At 52.2% G+C, this 26,005-nt stretch overlaps 1 protein-coding gene across 4 annotated transcripts; it reads right to left on the reverse strand.

Annotated features, from left to right (window-relative positions):
- Positions 1-807: 807 nt before the first annotated feature.
- On the reverse strand, positions 808-24,189 carry krt222 (keratin 222). 4 transcript variants are annotated; one of them, XM_088623309.1, is made up of 10 exons: positions 23,965-24,189; positions 16,114-16,344; positions 12,311-12,393; positions 11,026-11,182; positions 8,822-9,016; positions 7,383-7,514; positions 6,923-7,143; positions 4,353-4,546; positions 3,548-3,656; positions 808-1,898 (listed from the first exon to the last, which is right to left on the reverse strand). In XM_088623309.1, the coding sequence occupies exons 2-10, from the start codon at positions 16,327-16,329 to the stop codon at positions 1,685-1,687; spliced, it is 1,521 nt and encodes a 506-aa protein (XP_088479435.1). In that variant the 5' UTR covers positions 16,330-16,344; positions 23,965-24,189; the 3' UTR covers positions 808-1,684. The 4 variants fall into 4 exon arrangements, with proteins under 4 accessions (XP_088479435.1, XP_088479437.1, XP_088479436.1 ...); XM_088623311.1 differs by lacking the exon at positions 23,965-24,189 and adding an exon at positions 20,771-20,903; XM_088623310.1 differs by lacking the exon at positions 23,965-24,189 and adding an exon at positions 20,355-20,505.
- Positions 24,190-26,005: the final 1,816 nt, after the last annotated feature.

Consider the following 26,005-nt stretch of genomic DNA (forward strand, 5'->3'; position numbering starts at 1 on the left):
GGTGGGTCTGTCCTGGGTCTGTCTCCTAATGCTTGCCCTGGCCGGTGGGTCTGTCCTGGGTCTGTCTCCTAATGCTCACCGCGGCTGGGTCTGTCCTGGGTCTGTCTCCTAATGCTCGCCCTGGCCGGTGGGTCTGTCCTGGGTCTGTCTCCTAATGCTCGCCCTGGCTGGGTCTGTCCTGGGTCTGTCTCCTAATGCTCGCCCTGGCTGGGTCTGTCCTGGGTCTGTCTCCTAATGCTCGCCCTGGCTGGGTCTATCCTGGGTCTGTCTCCTAATGCTCGCCCTGGCCGGTGGGTCTGTCCTGGGTCTGTCTCCTAATGCTCGCCCTGGCCGCTGGGTCTGTCCTGGGTCTGTCTCCTAATGCTCGCCCTGGCCGGTGGGTCTGTCCTGGGTCTGTCTCCTACTGCTCGCCCTGGCCTCAGGGTCTGTCCTGGGTCTGTCTCCTAATGCTCCCCCTGGCTGGGTCTGTCCTGGGTCTGTCTCCTAATGCTCGCCCTGGCTGGGTCTATCCTGGGTCTGTCTCCTAATGCTCGCCCTTAGGCAGACAGACGCTGGGTCTGTCTCCTAATTCTCGCCCTGGCCCCAGGGTCTGTCCTGGGTCTGTCTCCTAATGCTCGCCCTGGCCGCTGGGTCTGTCTCCTAATGCTCACCCTGGGTGGTGGGATCAACCTGCTGATTGACTAAAGACCAATCGTCCCCGTTTTTTAAGGGGTGCCTGACAGAACGCCAGAACCACACAGAACGTCCTGCCTGTTTGGATCCTTACCAGTACAGTCAGAGGAAACAAACCACTCCGGAGACAGCTGCCTGAGTCTTTTAAACCGTTTTATTGAAATAACTTTGCCTTTGGATAAAAAGCGGAACATCTTTGTCCTTCTTAAAATACAATTGGTTAGAGTTCAAAATTGGAAATATTCTAATTCAAGTATTCCACTAGTAGCGCAGATGAAGCACACTGAGAAATGCATAGGTAATAGGTAATGGACTGGAACACCCAGCCGCCCCCCGCTCTGCCTGGCCACGGGCTGTTCCAGGGCAGGTTTCCCTCCCTCTGTCCCTGGGGCTGGACTCTGCATTTTTTTGGTGCCAACAAACAGGAGCTTAACAGTGCTATGGTATCTTTAAATACAATCAATTTACAATAGCATGATATAGATTATACTGCGCAAGACCCCGCAGTCCCAGAGAAATACATATTCTGTGTGATGCAGCTATATACAACCACAAGAGAAATTCTAGGCTTTGCTCAGACATGCCAGGGGAAATGCCGGTCGTACTGGATAAAGGTAAAGGGCAGCAGGTGCAGGAATGGCATGGATTTCTTAATTTCTCGGCCCACAGCCACCGTCTGCTCCTCCCTGCCGGGCTGGCTGAGTCTCGGGCTGGTGTGCACGCAGGGACGCAGCGCAATGCGACACACGAGCTGTCACTCATCCAGCACACAGCGCCTCTCTACTCCATTACTGCAAACTGCCTGGCTCGCAGGCCCCCTCTGCCTTGGAAACACAGGGCTTCAGAAGCGTGCGATCAGTTGATCTGCACTGTTAATATGCACAGAACCTCCCTGTGTGTGATGTCAGAAACAGGATGTAAGTCATGGTGTGATGTCAGATGGGGGGGGCTATGATGTCACTGTGACGTCACACATGGGGGCGGGTTGTGTGTGACGGGACAGGGTGTGATGTCACTGGGCGATAGTGGGGATGCTCCGAGACCTCTTCATGATGAGCCGCACCTCCACGTCGGGGAGGCTGTCCTGGCGGGTCTGAGCGCAGCCCTCGTCCGCCGCCGCCAGGTGCAGGTCGAAGCGCAGCGACACCGACTTCTTCCGCAGCCGCGGGTTCCCCTTGAAGAAGGACCCCTCCCACTCCTTGATCACCTCGTCGATCTTCTCCGTCCTGCAGGGGGCGACAGCAGGACCGGTCAGCCCCCGGGAGGAGACTGGCCGAGCAGAGCCCCAGCGCCTGGAAATCAGGGTGCGAGCAGCCCACGCTCCCCTGTCAGAGCCGCACTGGGGAGGGGAGGCTTCGGGATCCCCTGGCAGTGGATTGTGAGAGCCAGGACGTTCAGCCAGCAGGAATGGGCCCCGATTTTTCTGAAACACTATTCCACCATTATTATTACCAAGCCGATGTCGGCTGCCACCCTTTCTCAGGACAATCCAACTTTCAGACTCTGACCCATCAATGCTACATGTGGAGAAGATCAAGTCGATCTCTCAATGGGCTTTTCCAGGCCCATTGTCATCTTTCTGTGAACCTCTGCTCAGTCAGCAGCCCTCAACATCTACAAATCATGGCATAAGACTGCCGGCTGTCCCACGTGAGGACAGGCTTAGCAGCCCTGGTTAGGACAGAGGTGGCGAATGCACCGCGCACCTTAATTGCCCATGTGATTGACAATATGATTTGGTGAATTTCCGTGATGTTTCCAGTGAGCGGGCTTTTCTCTCTGCCTCTCTCCATTTTCCATGCTCTTCCAGCGATTATTTCTTCCCAGCTCTCCCAGTTTTAAGGGATACGAGAGGAAGGCTTCCCGGTTCGCTGCCCGCGCTGTGCCGCCCTGGGCTCTCTGTGGACTCAAGGCCGTCAGCAGGTGGCGTGAGGGCGCAGCGCCAGCAGGCGACTCCCTGGTGATTCACCCGAGCAGCCCAGCCACGGACACCTGCTCGCTTGATGTCACAGACGGCAGACATTGTGTCAGAGACATTCTCCAGCGTGCTGGGGCTAGCCCTTATTACTCTTCGCCGAACAGAACAAAAAATTAAAGAGGCGAACTATAAATCACTTATGCTACATAGTATCTGAAGATACAACCATAAAACACGGGGCAGTCTGCCAGCGCGTTTGAGCAGTTTTTGTTTTAACATTTGTCTTCCCTCCTGCCAACATGTTCCGAAGTGAGTAATGGCTGACTGAAGGTGTTCTCACACATCTACAGCTCTCACGGCCACCACCCCCACCACACTTAAGACGCTGCGCAGAGAGAGACGCTCCAGAAGCCCACTTTCGCCGCCACGAAACTCAGAACCGAACTCCTTTTCACGGCCGATCAGTTGGTCAATCGGAGCAAAATCTACGGATGTCGAGGTGCTTCTCCCTCTCGAAGCTGCTGTCCGGAGGCGCAGTGCAGTGTGGTGTACACAGAGTGAAACATGGGCACCCCAATTCCATGGACAGCCCCATTGACTCTGCGGTTGTCTCTGCAGACGTGACGGTGTGTGATGTCACTGCTGACGTGACGGTGTGTGATGTCACTGTGATGTCACGGGGTGATAGTGGGAACATGTTACCCCAAGGGTGCACTTCAATGGTTGTCCCATGGCTTCGCCCCACAGTGCCCACATTTTGACATCCGTGTGTTCGAACGAGCCAGCAGGCTTTCCAAGCTCCATACAGCCAGCGAGATTCTCCCTGCATCAAGCTCGTTCTGCGTCTTACCTGTCTAGTTTGGTGTCTGGTGCAGAAACCAGTGCCCAGTTCACCCAGATCACCCAGTTTGCCCTGTCCGCCCGCCTCTCCCCGTGCAGGCCCTGCGCCCCACTTACTCCACCGTGCCGCGGGCCTCCGCGCTCTCGCGCATCACGTTGCCCTGCAGGATCTCCTGTGTCGTCACCGTCTCCATCCTCTTCTCCGGGCTGTGCTGCGTCTCCGGCGCTGTGACGGGAGGAAGGGGGGGAGAGTCATCAGAAACAGCCCCGCTTGTGGAAACCCTTCCCTGTGAAACCGGAAGGGTTTTAATCGAATGGCCTAACACACGCAGCTGTGGGAGCGACGTCTCTGAGGGCCTTTCACCACCTGGCAGCCAGACTCCCTCCGAGGAAGCAGGCTAGCGCACAAATCAAAGTGCGGAATTTCACAACAACAATAATAATAATAATTGCTTACACTTTTCTGGACACTCCACTCAAAGCGCTTTACAGGTAATGGGGATCCCCTCCACCACCACCAGTGTGCAGCCCCACCTGGATGATGCTCCAGTCCGCTCCCCACACACCAGCTCTCAGTGGGGAGGAGAGCAGAGTGATGAAGCCAATTCATAGATGGGGATTATTAGGAGGCCATGACTGGTAAGGGCCAATGGGAAATTTGGCCAGGACTCCAGGTTCCCAGGAGTCTCCCATCCAGGTACTGACCAGGCTCACACCTGCTGAGCTCCAGTGGGCTGCCAGCTGTGAGTTGCAGGGTGATATGGCTGCTGGCGAACTTTAAAGGTAACCAGCGTGAAAGGCCCGTCTGGCACGAGCTCGTGCGAGGACTTGCACCGGTAACACCTGGCATGGCTCCGAGAGCTCCACAGCGGGAGTCTGAGCTCGGCAGGGGACTGGTGTGGCCACGCCGAGGGGGTCTCACCTGACAGGGTGACCAGGCTCCCCTGTCTCTGCAGCTGTGGGGTCTTCTTGGCGCCATGCTGGGGGGCGGGAGCCCCCCCGGCTGTCCAGGCAGGGCTGGTGTCGATCTCGCGCCCCGCCTTGGCCACGGCCTTCCTGGGGCTCCCGGCCAGGACAGGTCTCGCCTCCTTCCTGGGGGGGTTCGGCCCGTGAAGCCTGGTGCCCAACGACAGAGGAGAGGCGTCTGAGTACAGGACTCCGCTGGGGGGGCGCTGGGCAGTGTGGCACGGGGGTCACCGCCCTGCACCCCTGATTGTACATGTGTGGGTACAAAAGGCAGGAGGGGACCGGGCTGCCGGACCCCACAAACTGCTCCAGCAATCCTCCACCGGTGCCTCATTTAGCAAGGTAACTGCAACTGAAACCGCAACCTCATTGGATAAAAGATACTGATTGTTCTAAGCATGAATAAAAAAGGGGAAAAAGAACTTCTCTGAAAAACCCAACATTCACCATAACCTTGTCCCCTAACCCCACTTCTCCTAACCCTAACCCCACTTTCCCCATCTTTAACCCCGTTTGCCATAACCCTAACCCTTCATACACAGGCAGTGCCTACGCCCTCAAGGCCTGGAGATTGTGTAATTCCTGTCTGTGACCCCTGCTGTTCCCAGACTGCGGGAAACTGCAGGGGACAGAGCCAGTCGACCTATCGCCCACATTCCGAGTCGAGAGCCCTTTTCCACACTCTTCCTGTACATTCCACTCCACCCCGGACTTCGGTCCTCAGATTCCAGATAGACACACCCTGGCAACACAGTTCACCAGGGGCTGTTTCTTGCGCAGCTTTGCAGTTATCAGGCTGGGCTGCCCTGAAAGCCATTCCAGATGACAGAGCTCATCAATCATTGTTACGCTCATCACACCTGTGAGGGACATTACCGATTTAACACCTCCTGTCTGTCACTGCCTGGGAGTCGGATTTTGCTGTGTTTTTTCAGCCCTGTCTGCATTCTTTTCCCCTCTGTTAACTTTCTTTGAAACCTTCATCAGGGTTCTCACGTTCACTAATTAATGACTTCCTCCTGATGCTAATGATGGAGGCATTCCTCTGTGGGACCTGCCCTGACCACACGCCTGAGTCAGATTTGCAGAGACACACCAGGGAGGCAACAGACCAGACTCCCAGTGAGCTGCACTTTGATCCATTTCAGATCTTATCAGCTGTCGGACAAGTTGCACAGGCAAAGCTGCAGTTAAAGCAAATTTAAAATCCTTTTTATTCCACAAGTAGGCTGCGGCAAACCCACTCAAAAACAAAGCAACAAATTCATCGTGCTCAGCGCATGTGTGAGAGCATTCAGCTGGCCTAAGGCGGAATTGATCAGACTGCTGAGCTCCACTCTCTGGTCTTCATCTGATGCCTCCTGCTTCAACACCTTGCTTCTGGACGGCTCACATCCATCACACACTTACTCTGAAGATAAATGATGTGACTCTGCACCTTTTATCTGGCAGAAGAATCCTGTTGCTCCTGAAAAGTTGGATTTCCGCTCCTGGCCTGCTCAGTAATTCCACCGTTCTGACAGAAGGTGACCGGTCTCTGCCAGCGAGCAGAAACGTCTGCCCTGCCTGACCCTCCTGGCGCTGCTGCCAGTCTCACTGTCTGGGAGATCAGTTATACCTCTGTGTCTGCTGCCCCTGCCCCCCTCGGGTCACTACACGAGCCAGAGAGACCCCTCTGCACAGACCTCTCTCCTTCAATGACCCTGGTCTGCTGGGCGCCACAGCTTTGTCCAGAGGCACACTGGCCATAGGGTGAAATGCAAATGGTGTGTTTAGAACTGTGTTTGTCAGAAGGATTGATGTTTAAGTGGTAGCACTGACTGAACTGACATTTTCTTTCAGAGGTGAAGAACGGTATTGTTACGGCTTTAGGTGACTGAGAAGTGTCTCTTAGATGTGAGATAAAGTCTGTGACACTTGGAAGAGTAAAGACTTCTAGCTTCAAAGCAGAGAGGATGTTTGCTGAGGTCTGGGGGGGGTCTCTTCAGCAAAAATAATTGTAAAGTTTATGTTAGTATAACTAGGTAAGTTGTGGGTTAATGATTGTCAAGGAGCAGTACAGACACGCACAAAATAAGATCACATTCAAAGCACAGAGAAGAAAAAGCAGCAGAGAAGAGGGGCGTCGGGACTTGAAGCTTGCACCAGGCGAGAGCCCCTACTTCATGATCATCCAAACCAAACCTGACTGGAGCTCAGTATTTGAACCTTGTTAGAGAGAGCTTGTTAGGGAATGTGGGTTTCCTGGGTAAAAGATACCTCAGTTAGAAACATCCCGCGGCCGGCAGAGGAATCCTACTCCATTGGGCCCCTGAGCAAGGCCCTTAACTGCAGCTGCTCCAGGGGTGCCGTACAATGGCTGACCCTGCGCTCTGACCCCCAGCTTCTCTCCCTGTCTGTGTCTCCATGGAGAAAAGCTGGGGTATGTGAAAAGACAAATTCCTAATGCAAGAAATTGTATAGGGCTAATAAAGAAACATTATTATTATTATTATTATTAGAACGTGCACCTGTGCAACCTCCTACCTGTTCTCCTCCTTGTCCAGCAGGTGGCGGTAGGTGGCGATCTCCCTCTCCAGCCGCACCTTGGTGTTGAGGAGCTCCTCGTGCCTCTGCCGCTGGCTGTCGAGGCCCTGCCGAACGTGGCTCAGCTCGGCCTCCAGCCTGCGGATGACGGCGGCCAGGTCCCGGAGCTCGGAGCGGTACTGCAGCTCTGTCTCCTGCAGGGAGTTCGCCAGGCCCTTCTCCTGCAGCCCAGGGAGCGAGGCAGACAGTCACGCGCCCGTGTGGAACCCCAGCTGAACACCCTTCTGCACATCTGTGCAGATCCGGTGTAGATATCAGCCTCCCTGACGGCACCAGGCCAAGCTGTTACGTGCCGGGTTTGTGCGTGCTCCGTTTTGAGCTTGGCATTGTGCTTGGCACACATCACCCCTTGCATCGAAGCGGGTAACCTGGTGTAAGCCATGTGGGGCGCTGTGCTTACCAGGGCGTGCAGCGACTCGATCTCCACCTGCAGGCTCTGCCACTGGCGCCGCGCCTCAGTCAGCTCGGCCCGGGCCGCCTTCATGGCCTCCTCCTCCTCGGTCATCCTCTCCCGGGCGGCTTCCTCCTCCAGCTGCAGGAACCACCCTCGTCACACACGGGGGGGACACAGACAGACACGGGCCGGGACACAGGCCGGGATACAGGCCGTACGTCACACCCTCTTGGCTGAAGGGCTGACGTTGTCAATACACACAGCGCTAAACCTTAGGGGGGCAATTTCGGTGGAAACAGATTCCGGGAGGCAAAGGACAAGCAGCTGATGAAACAGTGTGTCATCAGGCCCTGCCTGCTGCACGAGGCCTGGCTCTGAGCTGCTGCAGAGTTTCCGTGTTGTGCCTGGTGTTGTGTCAGCAGGTCACGGCTGCTCATTTTATTCTGGCAGGGCTCTCCGCAGATTCTCGCCCCGGCAGTCACGATTGTACTCCCTCCCCCTTAAGGGCGCTCCGGCTCTTCCTTGTTTTGCCTCATTCCCCGCACCTGTTCCTTATTCCAGCCCCTTTTCAGTTCCCCCTTAAAAGCCAGACGCTGACACTAACCAGGGCTCTGCGTTGGTGGCGGCATCATGCGAGCCCAAGTCCTGATGCGTCTGGCTCCGTTCTGTTTTTAACTTTCTGTTCCTGTTCCCGGTTCCGACCCGGTTCCTGTTTTTAATCTCCTGTTTTGGATGGATCGCCTGGCCATGGACTTACGCCTGTTTTGGGATATCTCTCTGGACTCGTTCCCCTCGCTACACCTCCCCCCCCCACCAGCACTCCTTGGACACGCCCCCCTGTTTTCATTCCCGAATCCTGCAGGACCTTTTCCTAGTGTTTCCTCACTCTACCCCGGATTGTGTCGTCCGCACAGGGTCCGGAAAGGACTCCTCCGTGACAGCACCGAGCTACAGAACGTGGCCGGAGGCGAGGGCCGGCCTGGATGGGGAATGCCGACGCCGTTCGGAGCAGCAGCTCAGCTCCGGAGAAGCAGCCAGCCGCTCACTCGGACCACAGCTCCAGCTCCAGCAGGTGGAAGCCCCTCACACAGCAGCTGGCTGGCCCCAGGCCTGTGCGCCAGGCCTGCGTCTGTCCTGCCCGCCTGTCCTGCTCTCCCTGTTGCTCCTCCGTGGAAGGAGTCCTCTGAGGGGACGCTGTCGGGCAGCGCTTTCAATTTCCGCCGACGAGCTCATCAAACAATACCGCAGCACCGGATCCTTAAAGACCTCCTCTCTCGCGCGATGTCAGGCTCGTTCAGTGATTTATGGGAGATTTAGGAACGGATTCTGCACTGCATGCACGAACAGGGAGGTGACCATCACCGATCGCAGCGCCTGCCTGCCCCTCGGAGAACCTCTGCAGTGGTGGGGAGGGGGCCTGGGACAGGGCAGGGCGCTCTGCCTACCTGGGTGAGGGGGCCCCCTGGCATGTCCGCCGCCGCGCCGCGGCCCGCGCCACCGAGGGCGATGAGACGGTCGTAGTGCGTCCTGATCTCATCGAGGAGCTGGGAGAGCTCCATCCCGCTGCCATCCTCCCTCTCCGCACCTAGCAGCACAGCATCGCACACCGGCCTCGCAGACTGCTGCAGAGCCAGCGCTGCCTGCAGTGAGCAGGGAGAGAGCGAGAGAGAGAGAGAGCGAGAGAGATCGAGAGAGTCAGAGAGAGAGAGAGAGAGCGAGAGAGAGAGCGAGAGAGATCGAGAGAGAGAGTCAGAGAGCGAGAGAGAGAGCGAGAGAGTCAGAGAGAGAGAGCGAGCAGAGAAAGAGAGAGCGAGAGAGGCAGAGAGAGAGTGAGCCCAGTATGTGATCTCCTGTCACAGCCTGAGGAACAGTGAGTCTGTCTCCCTATAATGCTCCAGCCTCCTACAGTATATGTCAATATTTTATAATATGTCTTTGTTGTAAATGTCTGTAATATGTCTGTAGATTTTATTTTACTTCAATTTTTTGTTTTGTTCCATGTTAATTTTATTATTTTTATTTGCTTTGGCAACACTGATTGTACCCATCAGTCATGCTAATAAAGCACCTTGAAGTGAATTGAATTGAATTGAATTGAGAGAGAGCGAGCAGAGAGAGCAAGAGAGTCAGAGAGAGAGAGCGAGCAGAGAGAGAGAGAGTCAGAGAGAGACAGACAGAGAATAGAGACAGAGGTGCACTTCCTACTGCACTGTGACAGACACTCTGGGATTAGAGACACATTCTTCCCTAAATACAGAAATCTAGTCCCAGAGCTCCCACACCTGCCAGAATCACAACAGGTCCCAATCCTACTGGGAGAGGGAGGAGGGAACTCCATTGAACTGGCAGCCCAGTATGTGATCTCCTGTCACAGCCTGAGGAACAGTGAGCCTGTACATGTAAATATTTTATGACATGTCTCTGTTGTAAATGTCTGTAATATGTCTGTAGATTTTATTTTACTTTTATTTTGTGTTTTGTTTCATGTTAATTTTATTATTTTTATTTGCTTTGGCAACACTGATTGTACCCATCAGTCATGCTAATAAAGCACCTTGAATTGAATTGATTTGAATGGAGAGAGAGAATCAGAGAGAGAGCGAGGCAGACGCGCTCTGGGAGAGGGGGGAGGGCAGTGAGCCAGAGGACAGAGGCGCAGGAAGACAGCAGGCCAGCCAGCGAGCGAGTGATAGAGGCAGACCAGCGGAGCAGCCAGACCAGTCGCGGTGAAGTGTGTTCTACTCCAGTGCCATGTCAGGACTGTGCATGAGCGCGCGGCCTGTGTGCAGAGAGCACTGGACGTACTGTAAGAGCACTCAGCCAGGGAGATCATGGAGTCCACATTAGGCGGCTGTAGTGCTCTACATCCCTCTGTATCTGCGGGTATTATTTCAGCAGACCATTATATAAATGGATTATTCCGCTCATGGAAGGCTGTTGAAAATTATTATTCCTTTTTTTTTCCGGACAAATCATTCCACATCCTTTAAGAAAAAATGAGCCTTTCTTTGTTTATCAACAAAAAGTATGCTGTGAGATCTAGGGGCTAATATCTGTATAGACAAACTCCACAGAGACACACTCCAGTGACACATTCACAGACACACTCCACAGACACACAGACACAATCCGCAGACAAACACTCACAGACACACTCCACAGAGACACACTCCACAGAGACACACTCCACAGTGACACATTCACAGACACATTCCACAGACACACAGACACAATCCACAGACAAACACTCACACAGTCCACAGTGACACATTCCACAGTGACACTCCACAGAGACACAGAGACAGACTCACAGACACAATCCACAGACAAACACTCACAGGCGCACTCCACAGACACACAGAGACACTCACAGACACAATCCACAGACAAACACTCACAGACACTCCACAGACACACTCACAGACACACAGAGACACTCACAGACACAATCCACAGACAAACACTCACAGACACACTCCACAGACAAACACTCACAGACACACAGAGACACACAGAGACACTCACAGACACACTCCACAGACAAACACTCACAGACACACTCTGCAGTGATGCACTCCGCAGAGACACACTCTGCAGTGACACACCGCAGAGACACACTCACAGACACCCTCCGCAGAGACACACGGACCTGCTGGTGGCTGTGATGCAGATGATCCAGGTCAGCCAGGCGCCCCTGCACTTCCTCTTCTAGCCCCGCCTTCTGGAGCTCCGCCTCCTGCCACACCCCCTTCAGCCACGCCACGCGGTTCTCCAGATGCCTGGTCCTGCTCTCCTCCGCGGCACACCTGTATTCCCGCAGGAGACACAGGCTTGTTCACCGCCATCAAACCTGCAGCCTCTTCACCCCCCAGTCCTCGACACCCGCGCTCTGCATGTTGTCACAGCAGCATGTGCTCAAGAGCTGTGCTGGGAATAGGAAAGGCCAGACTATATAGCGATTGCAGGTGCTTGTCTCCTGTTATCTGGCTGCACTAAGGCTGTTATAACTGCAAATGCTGCCATGAGCATTTCCTTCAACTCACTTTTCTACCCTGAAGAAGGGTGAACTGTCGAATTGCATGAACGGGTACCAGCGTGTCTGACCGCTTTGAACAGCTGTCTCCAGGTGGAGAGGAGCCAGTTTGACACTTTGTGAAGCCCCTAGCAGGTCACATTCATTCATGAATACCATTTAACTATTCAAGTAACCAAAAGGAATAAATGTGCAGGCAAGTTGCAGAAAAGAGCTCCTCGCAGAACGGTCTGGAACAGTCCTTTGCTCTGCTACAAGGCAGGCACTGGCTTCCAGCAGCAACAAGTGTGTCTTTAGTGGGACAGCTGCCCCCGAGTGGCGCGGTGCGTCTCTTTGGTACTGAGACCCCAGTGCTCACATACTCCCCAGCCTGTCTGTCTGCACCAACAGCTCCTCGACTCCAGGAGAGAACAGGAGCTGATGAGTCTGTTCCTGCTTTGAGCAACGTTTCAGTCTGTCCCCCATATATGTCCCAACGTCTTACTTTATAGCAAAACTGTTTTTTTTTTAAACTGTGACTATTTTCACAGCGATACAGGAGCGTGTTCTCTGCAGAAGGCCATTGGAAAATCCCGAAAAGGCTTGTCAGAGTTCTCAAGTTGCAAGGCTTTCCTTGTACATCTGGACAACCCTGTGCTGGGATGGAGACTTTCTGCTGGGCTGATCCTGTCTCTGTTCACAATGACTTGTTTCTCCTCCCTCTCCTAGTTAAAACAACAACTTTCTGTGGGCCCATCACTTCCACCTGCAGATCTGGCGCTGGTGAAGGAGAAATGGCAGGTTCCCTGTTGTGAAGGAGTAACCACACTGAAGGTTTGCCGACTCCAGAGGCTCTGCTGTGGCCGAGGTAACCCCCCCCCCAAGGCAGGAGGACAGACGGGACGAGAGCAAGGAGACCCACCTGGCTCTGAGGCGGGCTGCCTCGCTGTGCGCGCTGTCAGTCTGCAGGGCCAGGCTGGCGTTGTCCACAAGCAGGCTCCGGATCTGCCGGAGACAAGTCAGTCACCAGGGGGCCTGCGAGCGCACAGCCCGGCTGTTCTGTCCTACCTACGGGACGGAACCTTCTCCACGACTGTCTTCACGCCATTTATTAAATAATCAATTACAATAAAGACATCAGCTTTCAATTTCACATTCAACACTTTACTTCTTGAGGAGGCTCAGGTCCTTCAATGTATGTAGTAAGATGCTTTTCACCCTTTTCACCCTCTATACTTCGGACTTTTGGTACAACTCAAAGTCATGCCACCTGCAGAAGTTCTCAGATGACTCTGCAATTGTGGGATGTATCAAGGGTGGGCAGGAGGAGGAGTACAGAGGACTGGTCGGCAACTTTGTGGAGTGGTGTGGGGAGAACCACTTGGAACTGAATGTAACAAAGACAAAGGAGTTGGTGGTAGATTTCAGGAGGAAAAAGGTCAAACCTACTCCTGTCTACATCCATGGGAGTGGCATGGAGATGGTGGACTCGTACGAGTACCTGGGAGTGCACATCGACGATAGACTGGAATGGTCTAAGAACATCGAGGCCATCTACAAGAAGGGACAGAGCCGACTTTACTTCTTGAGGAGGCTCAGGTCCTTCAATGTGTGTAGTAAGATGCTACATATGTTCTATCAGTCAGTGGTAGAGAGTGCTATTTTCTACGCAGTGGTATGCTGGGGCTCTGGGATTAGAGCAGGTGATGCTAACAGGCTGAACAAGCTCATCAGGAGAGCAAGCTCCGTCATTGGGTCTGGACCCCCTGGAGGTAGTGGCTGAGAGGAGAATGGTGTCCAAACTAGAGGCCATCATGGACAACGTCTCCCATCCCCTCTATGACAGGCTTGTAGAAATGAAGAGCACGTTCAGCAATAGACTGATTCATCCACGGTGCGACAGGAAGCGCTACAGGAGGTCATTCTTGCCTTCTGCCATTAGACTGTACAACGCATCCACCTTGCGTCTGGGCAGAGGCAACATTGACAGTGACCTGTTTCTGGACTGAACACATCTACACATCTACTGCTACATCTGTTCTTTTTCTTTTCCCGTTTATATTATTATTATTGTATCATTCGTTACACTGTGGCTGTGTTGTCTCTGTGAAGCTGCTGTTGCACTGCAATTTCCCTCACGGGATCAATAAAGTATCTATCTATCTTGCCTTTACTTTTGGAAAGTGGGGAATAAAATCCTGCCCTGAACCCCCTGAAAATCCCGGGGAAGCAGGGGACTGAAGATGGGGGCTCTGGGTGAGGGTGTGTCTGCTCTGCCTGTGAGAAAGGTGCTGCGCTCCAGCAAATGCCCAGCTCTACACAAAAGAGCTGATAAAAGTGCCAGTCAAGTAAAAGCACAGCAGTGTGTGTTTTCCCTGGAACATGGGGGCTGAAGAGGTGTGTCCAGACGGAGCGCCGGGCACTGATTATTCCAGCAGTGCTGGAAGGATACGCCCTGCGCGCCCAGCCTGCCATGACATGGGGTCCCTGAAAATAAAGCCCCCGTAGCCATACTGTCTACAGTTTCAGCACACACTTCAGAAGGAGTGGGAGGGGGTCCGGTTGCCTGTACGTGTTCGTCTGGCCCAGTGCGACTCGAAAACAGCACACAGAGTCCACAACGCCACAGGGCCGTGATGCTACAGCGGAAACGAAGCTGCCAGGTCGAAGTATCTGATTTCTGGTGCCCAATCAGGAATTGCCATTACATCTTTCTCATGAGTCCTGAAATCCGACAGGTCAGATGGTTGGGAACATCCGTGCTCTTGGCAGTTCTCCACTGCTCTTCCCAGCATTCCTCTCATGGGCATCCGGCCACTGCTGAGGAGCCAGGGATGGACACACTTTCCTGGAAACCCATGTTATTACACCACTGGCCCTCCCTCTGCCAAAACATGACTGCACTGTGTCCCCACTGAGCTCCAAAGGCTTTTCACCTGGAAAAGTCTTATTACTGTTGTTCTCGTTATGCAGCTCTTGTTCCTTCCTCATCTTTCTCCTGTGAATATGTTGCTACTTTCTGCAGACAGGTTGTCCTTTTTTGCTGCCCTAGACTGGCCAGCTCCCATCGTCTGTAACACACCATAACTTTAGCGACAAATGTTAACAAGGAGCAACATGAACACTTACTGTATCCTGGCCCTGACCCGGACGCAGGCTCCAGGTTTATCCCTAAGCCATCCTTCTAGTCCTCAACACAAATCTGACTCCAACAAACAATGTAATCCCAACTCTAATCCTGGTCGGAAATCACACCATAGCACATTATGAGAAAGGACGTTTCTTACATGTGCTGACGTCCACACAGATGGTTTTAGAATAAGCACACGACACAAGAGTTTTAGAAAAGTTAACATCCAAAAGAATCAAGTCAACTACACTCTGTGTACATCATCGAGCAGCAGACTTCAGGAAAAAAGGAGGATATTTTTACCCAACTATTTTGCAGTTTAAAATGAGCACAACTCAGGGGTATAGAATTGGCCAAGTTCCCACAACATGTCTGGCCCACAGGACACAGATCAGCCTCCTCCCTGCCCAGCAGTCTGGTGTCATTCTGTCTGAAGTGTTAGGGATTGCTCTGTTTTGTGCTTGTGTTTTGCAGCAGTGGATATACTCCAGGCGTGCTCTCTGTTTGTGTCAGACCAATGCACAGCTTGAAGAAGCAAATTGGAAACAAAAAGACAAAGGCAGAATATGTAATTGCATGTCTGTGTGTTGCGATGATTGTTTTCTGGTAAGGACAACACAGTGCTGCTCTCAGGCACTGTCCTCACTGATGTGGCAATGCCTGCTGACATGCCCACACAGCACACCCCTGTAAGAGCAGTTAACGATTGTCAAAGCACACAATGGGCTCCCACCTGCTCGGTACTTTTGATCTGAGTCCAGGCTGACGGTGAAATCAAAGGCCTTCTAGAGAACAAGAGTTCACCCTCTTTCTTTCATTCTTTGAACAAGCAAAGACACAGTTTTTTTTTCTGAAGATCAGAGAAAAAGTGCTGAACCACCCAAACCTACTGACAGCAATGATTAAACCCAGGAATGCTGAGCAGCTCCCATCTGATCCTGGAGGATCTGAGCCTGTGTGGGTGGGGCCGGAAGACTGAGACGGGTAGGAAAGAAGTGTACTTGTACCTCGTACTGAGTACAGGGCAGTGTTGAGGAAGCGGTCAACTCTAAAGGCTCTGGGATCACCTAACCAGAACAGCCTGAAAAAGCACAGGCACTGAGAAGCACATCAATGGGAGCTTGTTACTCTTCAGAGCCACTGCCTGATCTGAGAAACTGTTAGGACCTTCAAAGCCAACGGAGCACTGCGCCACCTGCCTGACACAACCAGCCCTCCTGACTGAGGCCGAGCGTTAAAGACTTTCCAGCAAGTAGAAACATCACAGGGGCTCAAAGATTCAGAGCAGCTCGTCTCGGGTTTTCATTTTGCATTCTACCAGTCAGAAACACGCAAATATGTTTTATCGAGCTTCGGTCTTTTCATTACTTTTAGACGATTTATTTAGTATGACGAATGTAGACGAATGATTTAGTAGGAGGGTATCGCTTGAAAAACAAAATCTGCGAAACTCTGCAAAGCTTTTCGGCCCTCTTCTCTTCCGCTGGCTGGAGCTACCCCTGCAGAAGAGCGTCCCGGCCTCTTCAGCAGCGCCCCCAGACACACAGCCCTCACGCCCCCCGACAGCATGTGACAGCAGAAAGACGGAGCCCTACCGTGCCCTTGAGCTCGTCCAGGATCCTCTCCTGCTGGCTCCAGTCCCTCTCTCGGGGGGCTCTCCTCCAAAGCCACTCCCGGATCTGCCCCTCCAGCTGCTCGTTGGTCTCCTGCAGCCTCTGCACTCGAGACAGGAAGCCCGCCAGCCTGCCGTTCAGGTCCCTCATGGCCTCCTGAGGGCCCAGCGGAGGGGCCAACTCCCCGTTCCCCTGCATCTCCGCGGACCAGCGCTGTAGCAGGAGACACACACACACCGACAGACCGCGTCAGGGGGAAACCGCAGGCAGGAGAAATCCACAGCCCAGTGCGCAGGACTCTGCTCAGCACTTGCTCCGCCAAGTCAGTATTTACTCCACACACACATGACCTTCTGCCTGGCTGCTGAGGGAGGGGGGCGGGGACCTCCAGTGTCTGCGCAGTGCTAGTCCACCTGGCCTCAGCGACCCCCCCCGAGTCCCGCGACCCCTTCTGTCTGAGCTCTGCACTGCTTACGGGAGTGCAGTCATCAACACCTATCCTCCTTACGGAATAAAACAACTTGTATGTTACGTTAAAGCAGCAAAAAGTAATTCCTGCAGTGCATTTGCAAACATTGCAATTGCTGTGGTTGGCACGTCGGTGTTTAGATGCCGAGTCGGGTCACTTTTGATTTTTCATTCCCGAAAAAGTCTGCGCAACACTCCTGTAGAAATACGGATTCATGAGGTTAAAAAAACCCGCCAACCAATCTGATACAGGTCTTGAATGGATCCCTGTTTGGAAACAGTGGCGTGTGTGTGGGCCAGCGGGTGAGGCTGACATGGCCCTGTGTGTGTGTGTGCTTGCAGGCAGACCCAGCAGACGTACCGGCTGTGTGGTTCCACCGGGAGCTCCTGGGCCAGACCGGAGAATTCCGAGACCCGGTTCCCCAGAATACAGCGCAGGAGGGTGCAGTTTGCTCTCCGCGGGGCCCCTCCCTGCGTCCACAGAGAACCTGCCGGTCTCTGCAGTTCGCTGACACAGGAGCGAGGGCCGGAGCCACAGCTTTGGCAGAAGCATCCCAGCGCTGACATCACTGGTGCCACTCTGCGCATTGTGGGGGATGATCCCGGATTACCGAGCTGCTTTCAAATCAAGCAGCTGGCTGGAGCAGGGAGGCAGAGCCCCCTGACACACCCCCGCCGCACAGGAGCAGGGGGGGGGGGGGGTGTACGCTTGGTGGAGCTTTTTTATTTTAACATGATTATTTTCAGAGAGCTTGGCACTGCTTCTCTGCATTTCCACACTGTGAATGACACCACAGTCCTATTTTTGTCTCATCCAGATGTACATGTTTTCCTCATGAACATAACAAATTATTACAATTACTTTACAAAATGAAACAGCAGCACTTTTGGTCACTAAACTCTACAGTCAGGCTTTCCAAATCCCAGGGGTTTGTTCAAGCTGAGCTCCCAGGTACTGTACAAAGTGCTTCACTACAGCTCTGTGTTTTCAGTGTCGGGAAAGTATGTCTTTTCACATCACTGACAGAACTGCACTGCCAACGTGAGTCTGTTTGTTTTCATCTCTCCAAATGCTCTGGAGCTGAAAACAATGAATAGGACCAATTAAACAAATGAAGGGCTCAGTCACATACCTGGGAGCTCACCTGGAAAACACAGTGGAGGAGGACTGGGCCAACCTGCCTCAGACAGGGTGTTTGCAGGGCCTGGGGTGAGCGCTGGGCAGGCACTTTCAAACACAGAGAACGCCAGTCAGTATCACCACTAAAACCAGTACAGCTGCATATTTCCTGCCCAGACCAAGCCCTTCTAAACTGGGCATCTCCAGCCCAGTCCTGGAGAGTGCCAGCAGGAGTCCTGAAACAATCTGTGGTCCAACAGCAGGTGATAAGCCCAAATAAGGACTTTAGAAACCATTAGAACAGAAATCTACTCTTTTAACTGGGCTGAGATAGAATCAACAAGTTTACCATCTTCAGACGCAGGCTGGTTGAATTGTGGGACTGGGGCTCTCCAGGAGCTCTCCTGTCCTGCACCACGTGGCTTTAAACACGCAAGACCAGCAGGACACTGGCCCCTGAGATCAGGGTTGCCCATTCCTGCTCTAGGTACCACAGACTTACAGAGCAGCAGCCTGGGTTCAGTCATTAGCCGACTGTAATCGTGTCTCCCCTACAGGAGGCGCACTACTGGCCACGCCCTGCCAGGGCAGCCTTGGCTTGGTGGGCAGCTGGCACTCGCACGGGGCTCAGAGAGAGCTGGATCTGACCTCCCCCTGACGCCAGCGCTGTGGTGAGCACCACGGGTCTCAACGCGAAGACTGGCAGAATTCTTGAGAGAGTCCTAAGGATTGCAGAGGGTCTTTATTGATTTAAGGTGATGCATTGGGCCTGTTGGAGTGGCAGTGGAAAGGTGATCAAAACAAGCATGTAACCTTGAGCAAGGTTTTGAAAGTTGTCTTGTGAACTGTTCCAGGAAATAAGGTCTTTTGTGATTCCCGGGCCAGAACAGGAAATTCAAGAGCAGTGAGAGACAGGGAGAGCGCACTCGGAGAGCCATGGCACTGAAATAATCCCTCTGTTCCGCCTTTCCCTTTCTGTAACCAACACGTGACATGGCTGGGCAAGGTAAACAACGTGAGCACAGACACCTCAAAGAGACCCACTGAGTCTCCTTACACCTCCTGGTCCTGCAGCTCTCCAATCTTGAACAGCAGAGACTGTGACCGGACTTGCGCTCCAAATACTTGGTCTTCATACTCACAATCCTCAAAGGCTTTATCCCATTGATAACATCAATGACGTTATCAATGGGATAAAGACGTCTGGTCTCTATAGTGCGTGTCTTAGAGCTGACGGAGATTGGCTAAACCCCGCCAGGGCACCCAAGTGCCATAACGCAGAAACCCAAAACAAGAGCACAACAGCCTCATAAACATAAGTGGACGCCGTGTGCGAAACAACAGTGACTTCTAGAGAGTAGGAGAAGAGGTAGAAGAGGGAGCACCTGCCCAGGGAGGAGTCTGTCTGAGCTGCACACCAGCACACTGTCTAGAATCATCTACCCTCGTGCTCTCTGCTCTGGTCTTTCTGTTCCCCACACAGTTTTGTCTGGGACCTAACCCGTCATCGTCTGCAGGACAGGAGATGCGTGTAGGAATCGAATCTGATGGGATCACTGTGGTATTGTTACGCCCCGACGAGCTCCAGCACCGCCGAATTAGTTCCACCAATTACCAATGCGCATTCCACACATGCTGGAGACTCATTGGGGCCATCCTCAACGAGATCAGGCCGGGCCTATCAGGCCAATTAGGGAACCTCGCACAGTATTTAAGTATTTAACGAAACTACCCCTGCTCAGGCTCAGGCTCAGGCTCTCTTAATCCTCAGTTATCATTGCCACTAATCATCTCTTCATCACCTCAGACCTCAGCCTCTGCTCTGCCTGCTTCAGCTGTGCAGCTACTGTCTCAGCTCTGTTTGTCCTCTTCAGTGCTGTCATTGAATAAATTATCTTGACCGCCCCATATCTGGCTCGTTGACTCTAATTTTTGCCAAGCCTTTTTCAACACCTTGTTGATGGCATAACAGGTATCAGATACGCCAGAAAATTCACTTTTGGAGTATGCCTTTTGGAGTAAGTGTGGTTATCCTTGGTAATCCCAGCAAGTTAATACAGCATGACAAATCCTCAATCACCTGTTGCACTGTTGCATGGCTGTAATCGTTGCCAGTTTACTAACAAGACTGGCAGAAGTCCCAGGGACTGTGGAAGTTGTGCCCGTGTGTGTGCACACAGTGCAGGGCACGGCAGCATCTCGGAAACACACACACCCTCCTGCCCAGCGCACCAGCAGCGCCCACCCTGCACTGCCTATCCCTGCTGCCAAGCAGCGCCCCCTGTCTTCTGACCCTGCAGGTGCACCTTGTGGCCTCAAGGGTTCCTTGCTGCAAAACTAAGACGATCGACAGGGCTTTCCTGTGAAGGAGCTCCAGATACCGTATACTGAACAGGCCTGGAGAGATACTTCACTAAGTGTCAGATAGAGCACGAAAAGGAAAAAAAATAAAGGATCAGATAACAAACATGAAAGGAAAATTTGGAAGGGAGGGGGAGGCAACAGGACAGGACAGGACAGACCCACAACCCACCGGCACCAGACCTGAGCGACCGGCCACACACAAAAAAATTCTTATTACCAGCTGGAAGGAGCTAACTGCACAGAAAAAAACAAGTGTCCATCTAAAACTTACATCATCACCCAGCTCGCTTGCGCGTGTTTATGTCCCTGAAGTCTTCTGGGAACACTGGTGATGTGGTAAGAAGCTGGACTATGCTGTCAGTCCAGATGCCAACAGAGTCACCTGATGTTATTACCACAGGCTGAGGGCAGAGCTCCCGGTTACACCTGCAAATATTTCATAACCCATGACAGTGGTGCTTCAGCATAATCAGCTTTCTGGAGAAGCCCTGCGACTCCAAAGGCAAAAGCAGCAGCAATGCCCAGGCAGCTGGCAGGAAGAGGGCACAGACTCAGAGAGGCATGGCACAGGCTGGCAGCAAAGCCTTCCCCCGCCAGGACAGTCCGTGGTGGCACCTCGAAAACGCCTACGCCGACACCACCACAGGCAAAAACAAGTCAAAGGGAGAACGATCCCCTCACCCCTACCTTTACCCCCACTGCACAGGTCCAGACAGACCCGGCGGATTCTCCAGCTGCTGCGGCGATTTATCCGAGCGGCTGCCTATCCCACCGTCCCTCTGCGGGTCTGGTGCTCCTCGTTCACCACCCTTCCGGTTCTCCCGGGACTCCCAGCGCTCGTCCCGAGGACAGCAATTACCGATTAGCAAATCAACAGCCCGAGACGAAGCAGCATGAAGCAGCTTGCAGCTGAGATTCTTTGATTCTGGGTGGGGAGGCACAGGGGGAGAGTGGGGGCAACAGGAAGGGTACCTTCCTCTGCCGTTTGTAAACTATTCCCTGTAATAACACTGGACAGGACCGAGAGAAACACAATAACGAGCTCGTCCACGTCGGCAGGAGCTTACACTGCTGGTGAGGGAAGACACCAGAATAGGTTTCACTGTTCAGAAAGCTTTTGTGGGGGTATCATAGAGCACAGGGTGAGTGAGAGCAAATAAGGCTGGTTTTTAACGGACCTCACCCCTGGCTTTTGATCAAATCCATCCATCCCAGCATTCCTGCGGGAATCTCTTGGCTTCCTAGCTTGGCCGAAGCCATACAGTAGGCCGGATTAAATCTGGGTTTCCAGCAGCCACCTCCAAACACAACCGCCCCAGTTCATGCAGGAACTCCTCAGTGTGAACCCAGCGGAACACTCAAGTCTATATAAGATGGCGCCGACAGGGAAGGCTGCCGTCCTGCGAGCTCCGATTCGTCCTTGTCTATTTCTTTCTTTTTGTTGTTTCTCGTACTGCTAACTGCACATACTGCTTGCTACATGGACAAACAGTTTTCCTTGTATTCAGCATAACCGCACTACTTGTATATATTATATATTGCATATATATATATTGTATATATTGCATGAACCATAGACACATAGCACATAGACACTAAACAGCTCTACTCATATTGAGTTTTCTTCAATTTCAATTTCAATTTCAAAAAACGTAACCTCAATTTTGTGATTTTTGTGTTTTTGTGAATTTTGCGATTCTACTGATTTTTGTGAGCTCGCAAAAAAGACACTGCATTGCCAGCAACTACTGCTGCACGCCGTATTGTTGTGCATTTGATAAATAAACTCTGATTTGATTTGATTTGCTCACGGGCCAAATCAGACCAGAGCTGTGCTTGCAGCTGTGCCGTGCTTCACCACGTCACCTGCATCAGGGCTCTGGACCACTACAGCTGTGGACTAGCACGACTGTATGTTTTGGCTATTTTTTTTTAAAGTCTTGTCACCTCTGGCACCTGCGATGCCTTAGCCAGTGAAACACGTGCAGGGTCCAGCAGCAGTGATCACTCGCATGTTGCAGATATGGCCAGGACCCCCAAAACACCGAAACAGAGCAAAAATCATGTTTTCTTGTTTCCGCAAACAGAAAAAAAGGGTGATTGGCCATTCCTCCCAGACATGTGCTCTGGCTGCACACAACTGCGTGTGGATCTAAGATTTAGGATCAGGAAGTCAGCAGCTCCTTGTTTGTCAGGGACTTTGTACATTTTTCAGCACACACCCTAGAAGTTGTGCTGCCAGCAGACCTGCAGAGAAGACTGTTCCTTCTAATTCCTGTGTCTTGCCCAATCCCTGCCCTCCTACCCAACCCTGCGGAGCAGATGGACACAGATCTCGAACCCGTGTGGACTGTGGCATTTCTGACCCTCTCCTGGTACCTCCTGGAAACCCACCGATTAGCCTGCACCCCAAGATCATAATATTCACCCCCATTTTGATGGCATTGCTCCCCATCTCCTATTGGGCACTCAGAGTCAAGCTGAATTGTACATTTAATCATTTCTCTCTGCTCAGGATGATTTCTGCACAGTTTATTTCCTCTGTTCGCAGTTTGTTTTGAATGCAAACTGCCTTGTACAGACGTGCAGGAAGAACAAATGACCAGTAAATGTAAGTAAATGACCAGTAAACCAGTAAATGCTCCTTGTTTGTAATACAACGCCCTGTCCCAGACGCACCCTCAAAACCAACATCTCTGCCGGCCGAGACACTGTCTCTCACTGGGGAATTCAATTTCACTCCAAAAACTGAAAACCCAGCCAGTAATCTGGACTTTCTCACTGCAGTGACTTTCGTTTTTAGTTAAGTTTAATTGTATTTACAGTTTGCGTGGTATCTTGACTGATTATGTGATTAACGCACCAGTTAGACTGGGAATGTGGACCGTCGGGTTTTTCCACCCCTGCCAGCAGACAATACCACCCACACCCAGAGAAGGCGGGGCAGGAGGGAGCATGGCAGGTAACTCCTGCTCACCAGTCCCTGTAAACAGGGACTCAGAGAAAAAAAAAAACAACCACCTTATTTCACAATCCAATACAGAAACCTTTTAGTCTTTATTCTATATAGCGCCTTTCATGACACATCATCTCAAGTTGTATCATGTAGGTTTATATTATTCCAGCATTTCCTGGAGACACTGGAGGTCATACAGGTTCTGTAGACAGACGTTACATCATTAATAATTAATAATCAATCAACTGTTAGATCAGTTTCGGCAGGGATGATCTGCAATTGTTAATTATGACAATTGAGTCACATTGTGATAATTTGCAATAAAACTCTTACCAATCTTCAGTTCTCAAATACCTTCAAATTACTACTGTGCAAGCGATTAATCCCTTACAGGTGACACAGGGTCTAGGCAGAAGGCAGGAGGAGATCTCTGGTAGTAAGCCTTCAGAAAGGACGAGCTCTTAAAGCCCTATAAGACCTGCTAATGCCACCTATTTAAAATCAGATATAGGTGCACACTAGGGTGGTAATCTGAAATCAGCACGAGAATGATCACTAAGCTATCTTCAAGACCCTGGAGGAAGAAGAGCTCAGACACGGGCTGAGGCTGGATCGGGGGCTGGAAAAAAAACTGTTGGCCTTTTCGTTTGGCGTTAAAACAAAAACAGCCCGCATCAGAGCACAACCTGCTCACCCAGCGCATGTGAAAGCTGACCTCCGCGCCTGGGAGACAGCGATCTGCCCCACGGCGGGCCCGCTGCCCTTGCCCAGAAAGCACCCCCCCACACCAGCGCCAGGAGCCCACAGGAAGGACCCGGGCTGGGGAATGTGTTTGCCGTGTAAAATGAGCCGTGTCATGGTTGTCACACACACAGAGCAGTGCAGCCAAGCCCTTGCCTCACACAACCACACCATGTTTACTCACCTCCCGCACGCTCTCCTGAGAAAGGAGCAGCACGGCGCAGCAGCGAGTTCTGAACCGCTGCTCGGCCTGAACTGGACCTGCGGCAGGAGATCCAGGGAGCCTGTCCGGCACACTGCACGGCGAAAGAGAAGATACCAGCTCTTGGGCTGGGAACGAAAGAGGCGACTCGCAGACAAGCCCTGTCTATTGCACTCAAAGCAGCTGTTACAAGGTCTCTAATCCTCTTCATAATAGCAGGAAAAATGTTACAGTACCAGTCACAGAGCAAAACTGAAAGTCATGGTTTCCAGCCAGAATCAGCTGGCCACTGCTGTAGGACAGGCAGAAACCACTGGACCCACCTGACTGGCCACCACAGGCTCTGTGGAGGGGGGGCAGAGCCGCTGGCGAGACACTGGGGGAGGGGGGCGCCTAGGGCTGAGGTACACCACCCTGGAATTCAAAGACTAAAACTTGACATTCTGTAAAACCTGATAATTACAGTCCTCTGTCACATAATTACTCCAGACAAACATGCAAATCTGCCCCTGCCAGCTCTCTGATAGCATTCTGCTGTTATTCTAGGATTTTATTTAAAATTACGAGCTGCTTTTAGGTTTTTAAAGGCATTTTTTACACGAATGAACTCCTTGGTGGATTTATTGTGGCATTTTTGTGTTTCGACTCAACAGTAAAAAAAATTGATTCTGCAAGTAATGACAGTGGAACAGAGGCCGGCAGCATGTTTTGTTTATTTCACTTTGTTTGCCATGCAAATGATATGATCTGGTTACCCCAAGTGAAAGACAGCTAAACAAAACCAGAAACAGAAATAAAAACAAAACGACACAGGGATGTGCAGCACAGAAGTGCAGGGGTGAGTTCAGTGGGGCTCCGAGTTCAAGTCCGGACCATGGGTGCTGTCTGGGGGGAGTGTGTATGTTCTCCCTGTGTTTACATGGGTTTCCTCCAGGTGGTCTGGTGTCCTCCCACGGTCAAAAGATATGCCGACAGGCTAATTGGCTTCTGGGAAAACTGGCCCTGGTATGAGTGTGTCTCTTGTGTGGCCTGCAATGGATCCTGCCTTGTGCCAGCTGCTTGCTGGGATAGGCTCCAGCTGCCCCCTCACACTGTGTTGGATGAAGCAGTTAGAAAATGGATGGATGGATGAAATGGGGGTTGGATTCCTCGCTGGAAACCGAGTGTGAATATCTGACGTGCCTGCACAAAGCCAGCAACTTATCTCAGATTAGCAAAGTGCTTGTTGGATAATCCCCGTACACTAAGAAGAGATTTACTTTGAAGAAAGGCCCTGCTGTGGCTCCTCACAACACTCCTTACAGGCTTGCTTTAGGACCGAAGTGAAAGCCGAAACTCTTTGAAGCTTAGAGAGCGGTTCAGGTGAAGATCGGGGGAAGGTTTACAGCAGTTAGTGACAGGGTGATTCTGACGTCCAAACTCAACAGCCGTTCCAATAGCTTGTGGCTTGGATCGTATTAAATGATTAACTAAAACCAGTTAATAAAATACATGCATGTGTAGTATACCCACATGGAGAAAGCACGTACGTCTGTATTTCCAGCTCTGCGGACGGACTGGGATCCGAGTAGAGTCATATAGTCATAGCCAGCAGCCATATCACCCCGCAGATCACAGCTGGCAGCCCACTGGTTCTCAGCAGGTGTGAGCCTGGTCAGTACCTGGATGGGAGACTCTTGGGAAGCTGAGGTTAATGCTGGGAGGGGTGGTAGTGGGACCAGCAGGGGGTGCTCACCCTGCAGTCTGTGTGGGTCCTAATGCCCCAGTATAGTGACACCATACTGTAAAAAGGTGCCTTCCTTTGGATGGGTTGTAAGACCAAGGTCTTAACTCTCTGAGGTAGTTAAAAATCCCCAGGTATTTCTCAAAAAGAGTAGGGGTGTTACCCTGGTGTCCCAGCCAAATTTCCTCCTGGCCCTTACCAATCATGGCCTCCTAATAATCCCCATCTCTGAACTGGCTTCATCACTCTGCTCTCCTCCCCACTAATAGCTGGTGTATGGGGAGTGTACTGGAGTAGCAT

This window comes from Lepisosteus platostomus, chromosome 28 (assembly GCF_059453375.1).
Source record: "Lepisosteus platostomus isolate fLepPlt1 chromosome 28, fLepPlt1.hap1, whole genome shotgun sequence".
Classification (NCBI taxonomy): Eukaryota; Metazoa; Chordata; class Actinopteri; order Semionotiformes; family Lepisosteidae; genus Lepisosteus; species Lepisosteus platostomus.

Excerpts from the sequence above, each read along its gene's own strand:
- krt222 (XM_088623307.1), bottom strand. The coding sequence starts at position 17,152 with ATGCTTCTGCCAAAGCTGTGGCTCCGGCCCTCGCTCCTGTGTCAGCGA. Across the intron at positions 7,144-7,382 it reads TCGAGTCGCTGCACGCCCTG|GAGAAGGGCCTGGCGAACTC; the intron begins GTAAGCACAGCG and ends CCTGGGCTGCAG. Across the intron at positions 4,547-6,922 it reads CTGGACAAGGAGGAGAACAG|GCTTCACGGGCCGAACCCCC; the intron begins GTAGGAGGTTGC and ends GTTGGGCACCAG.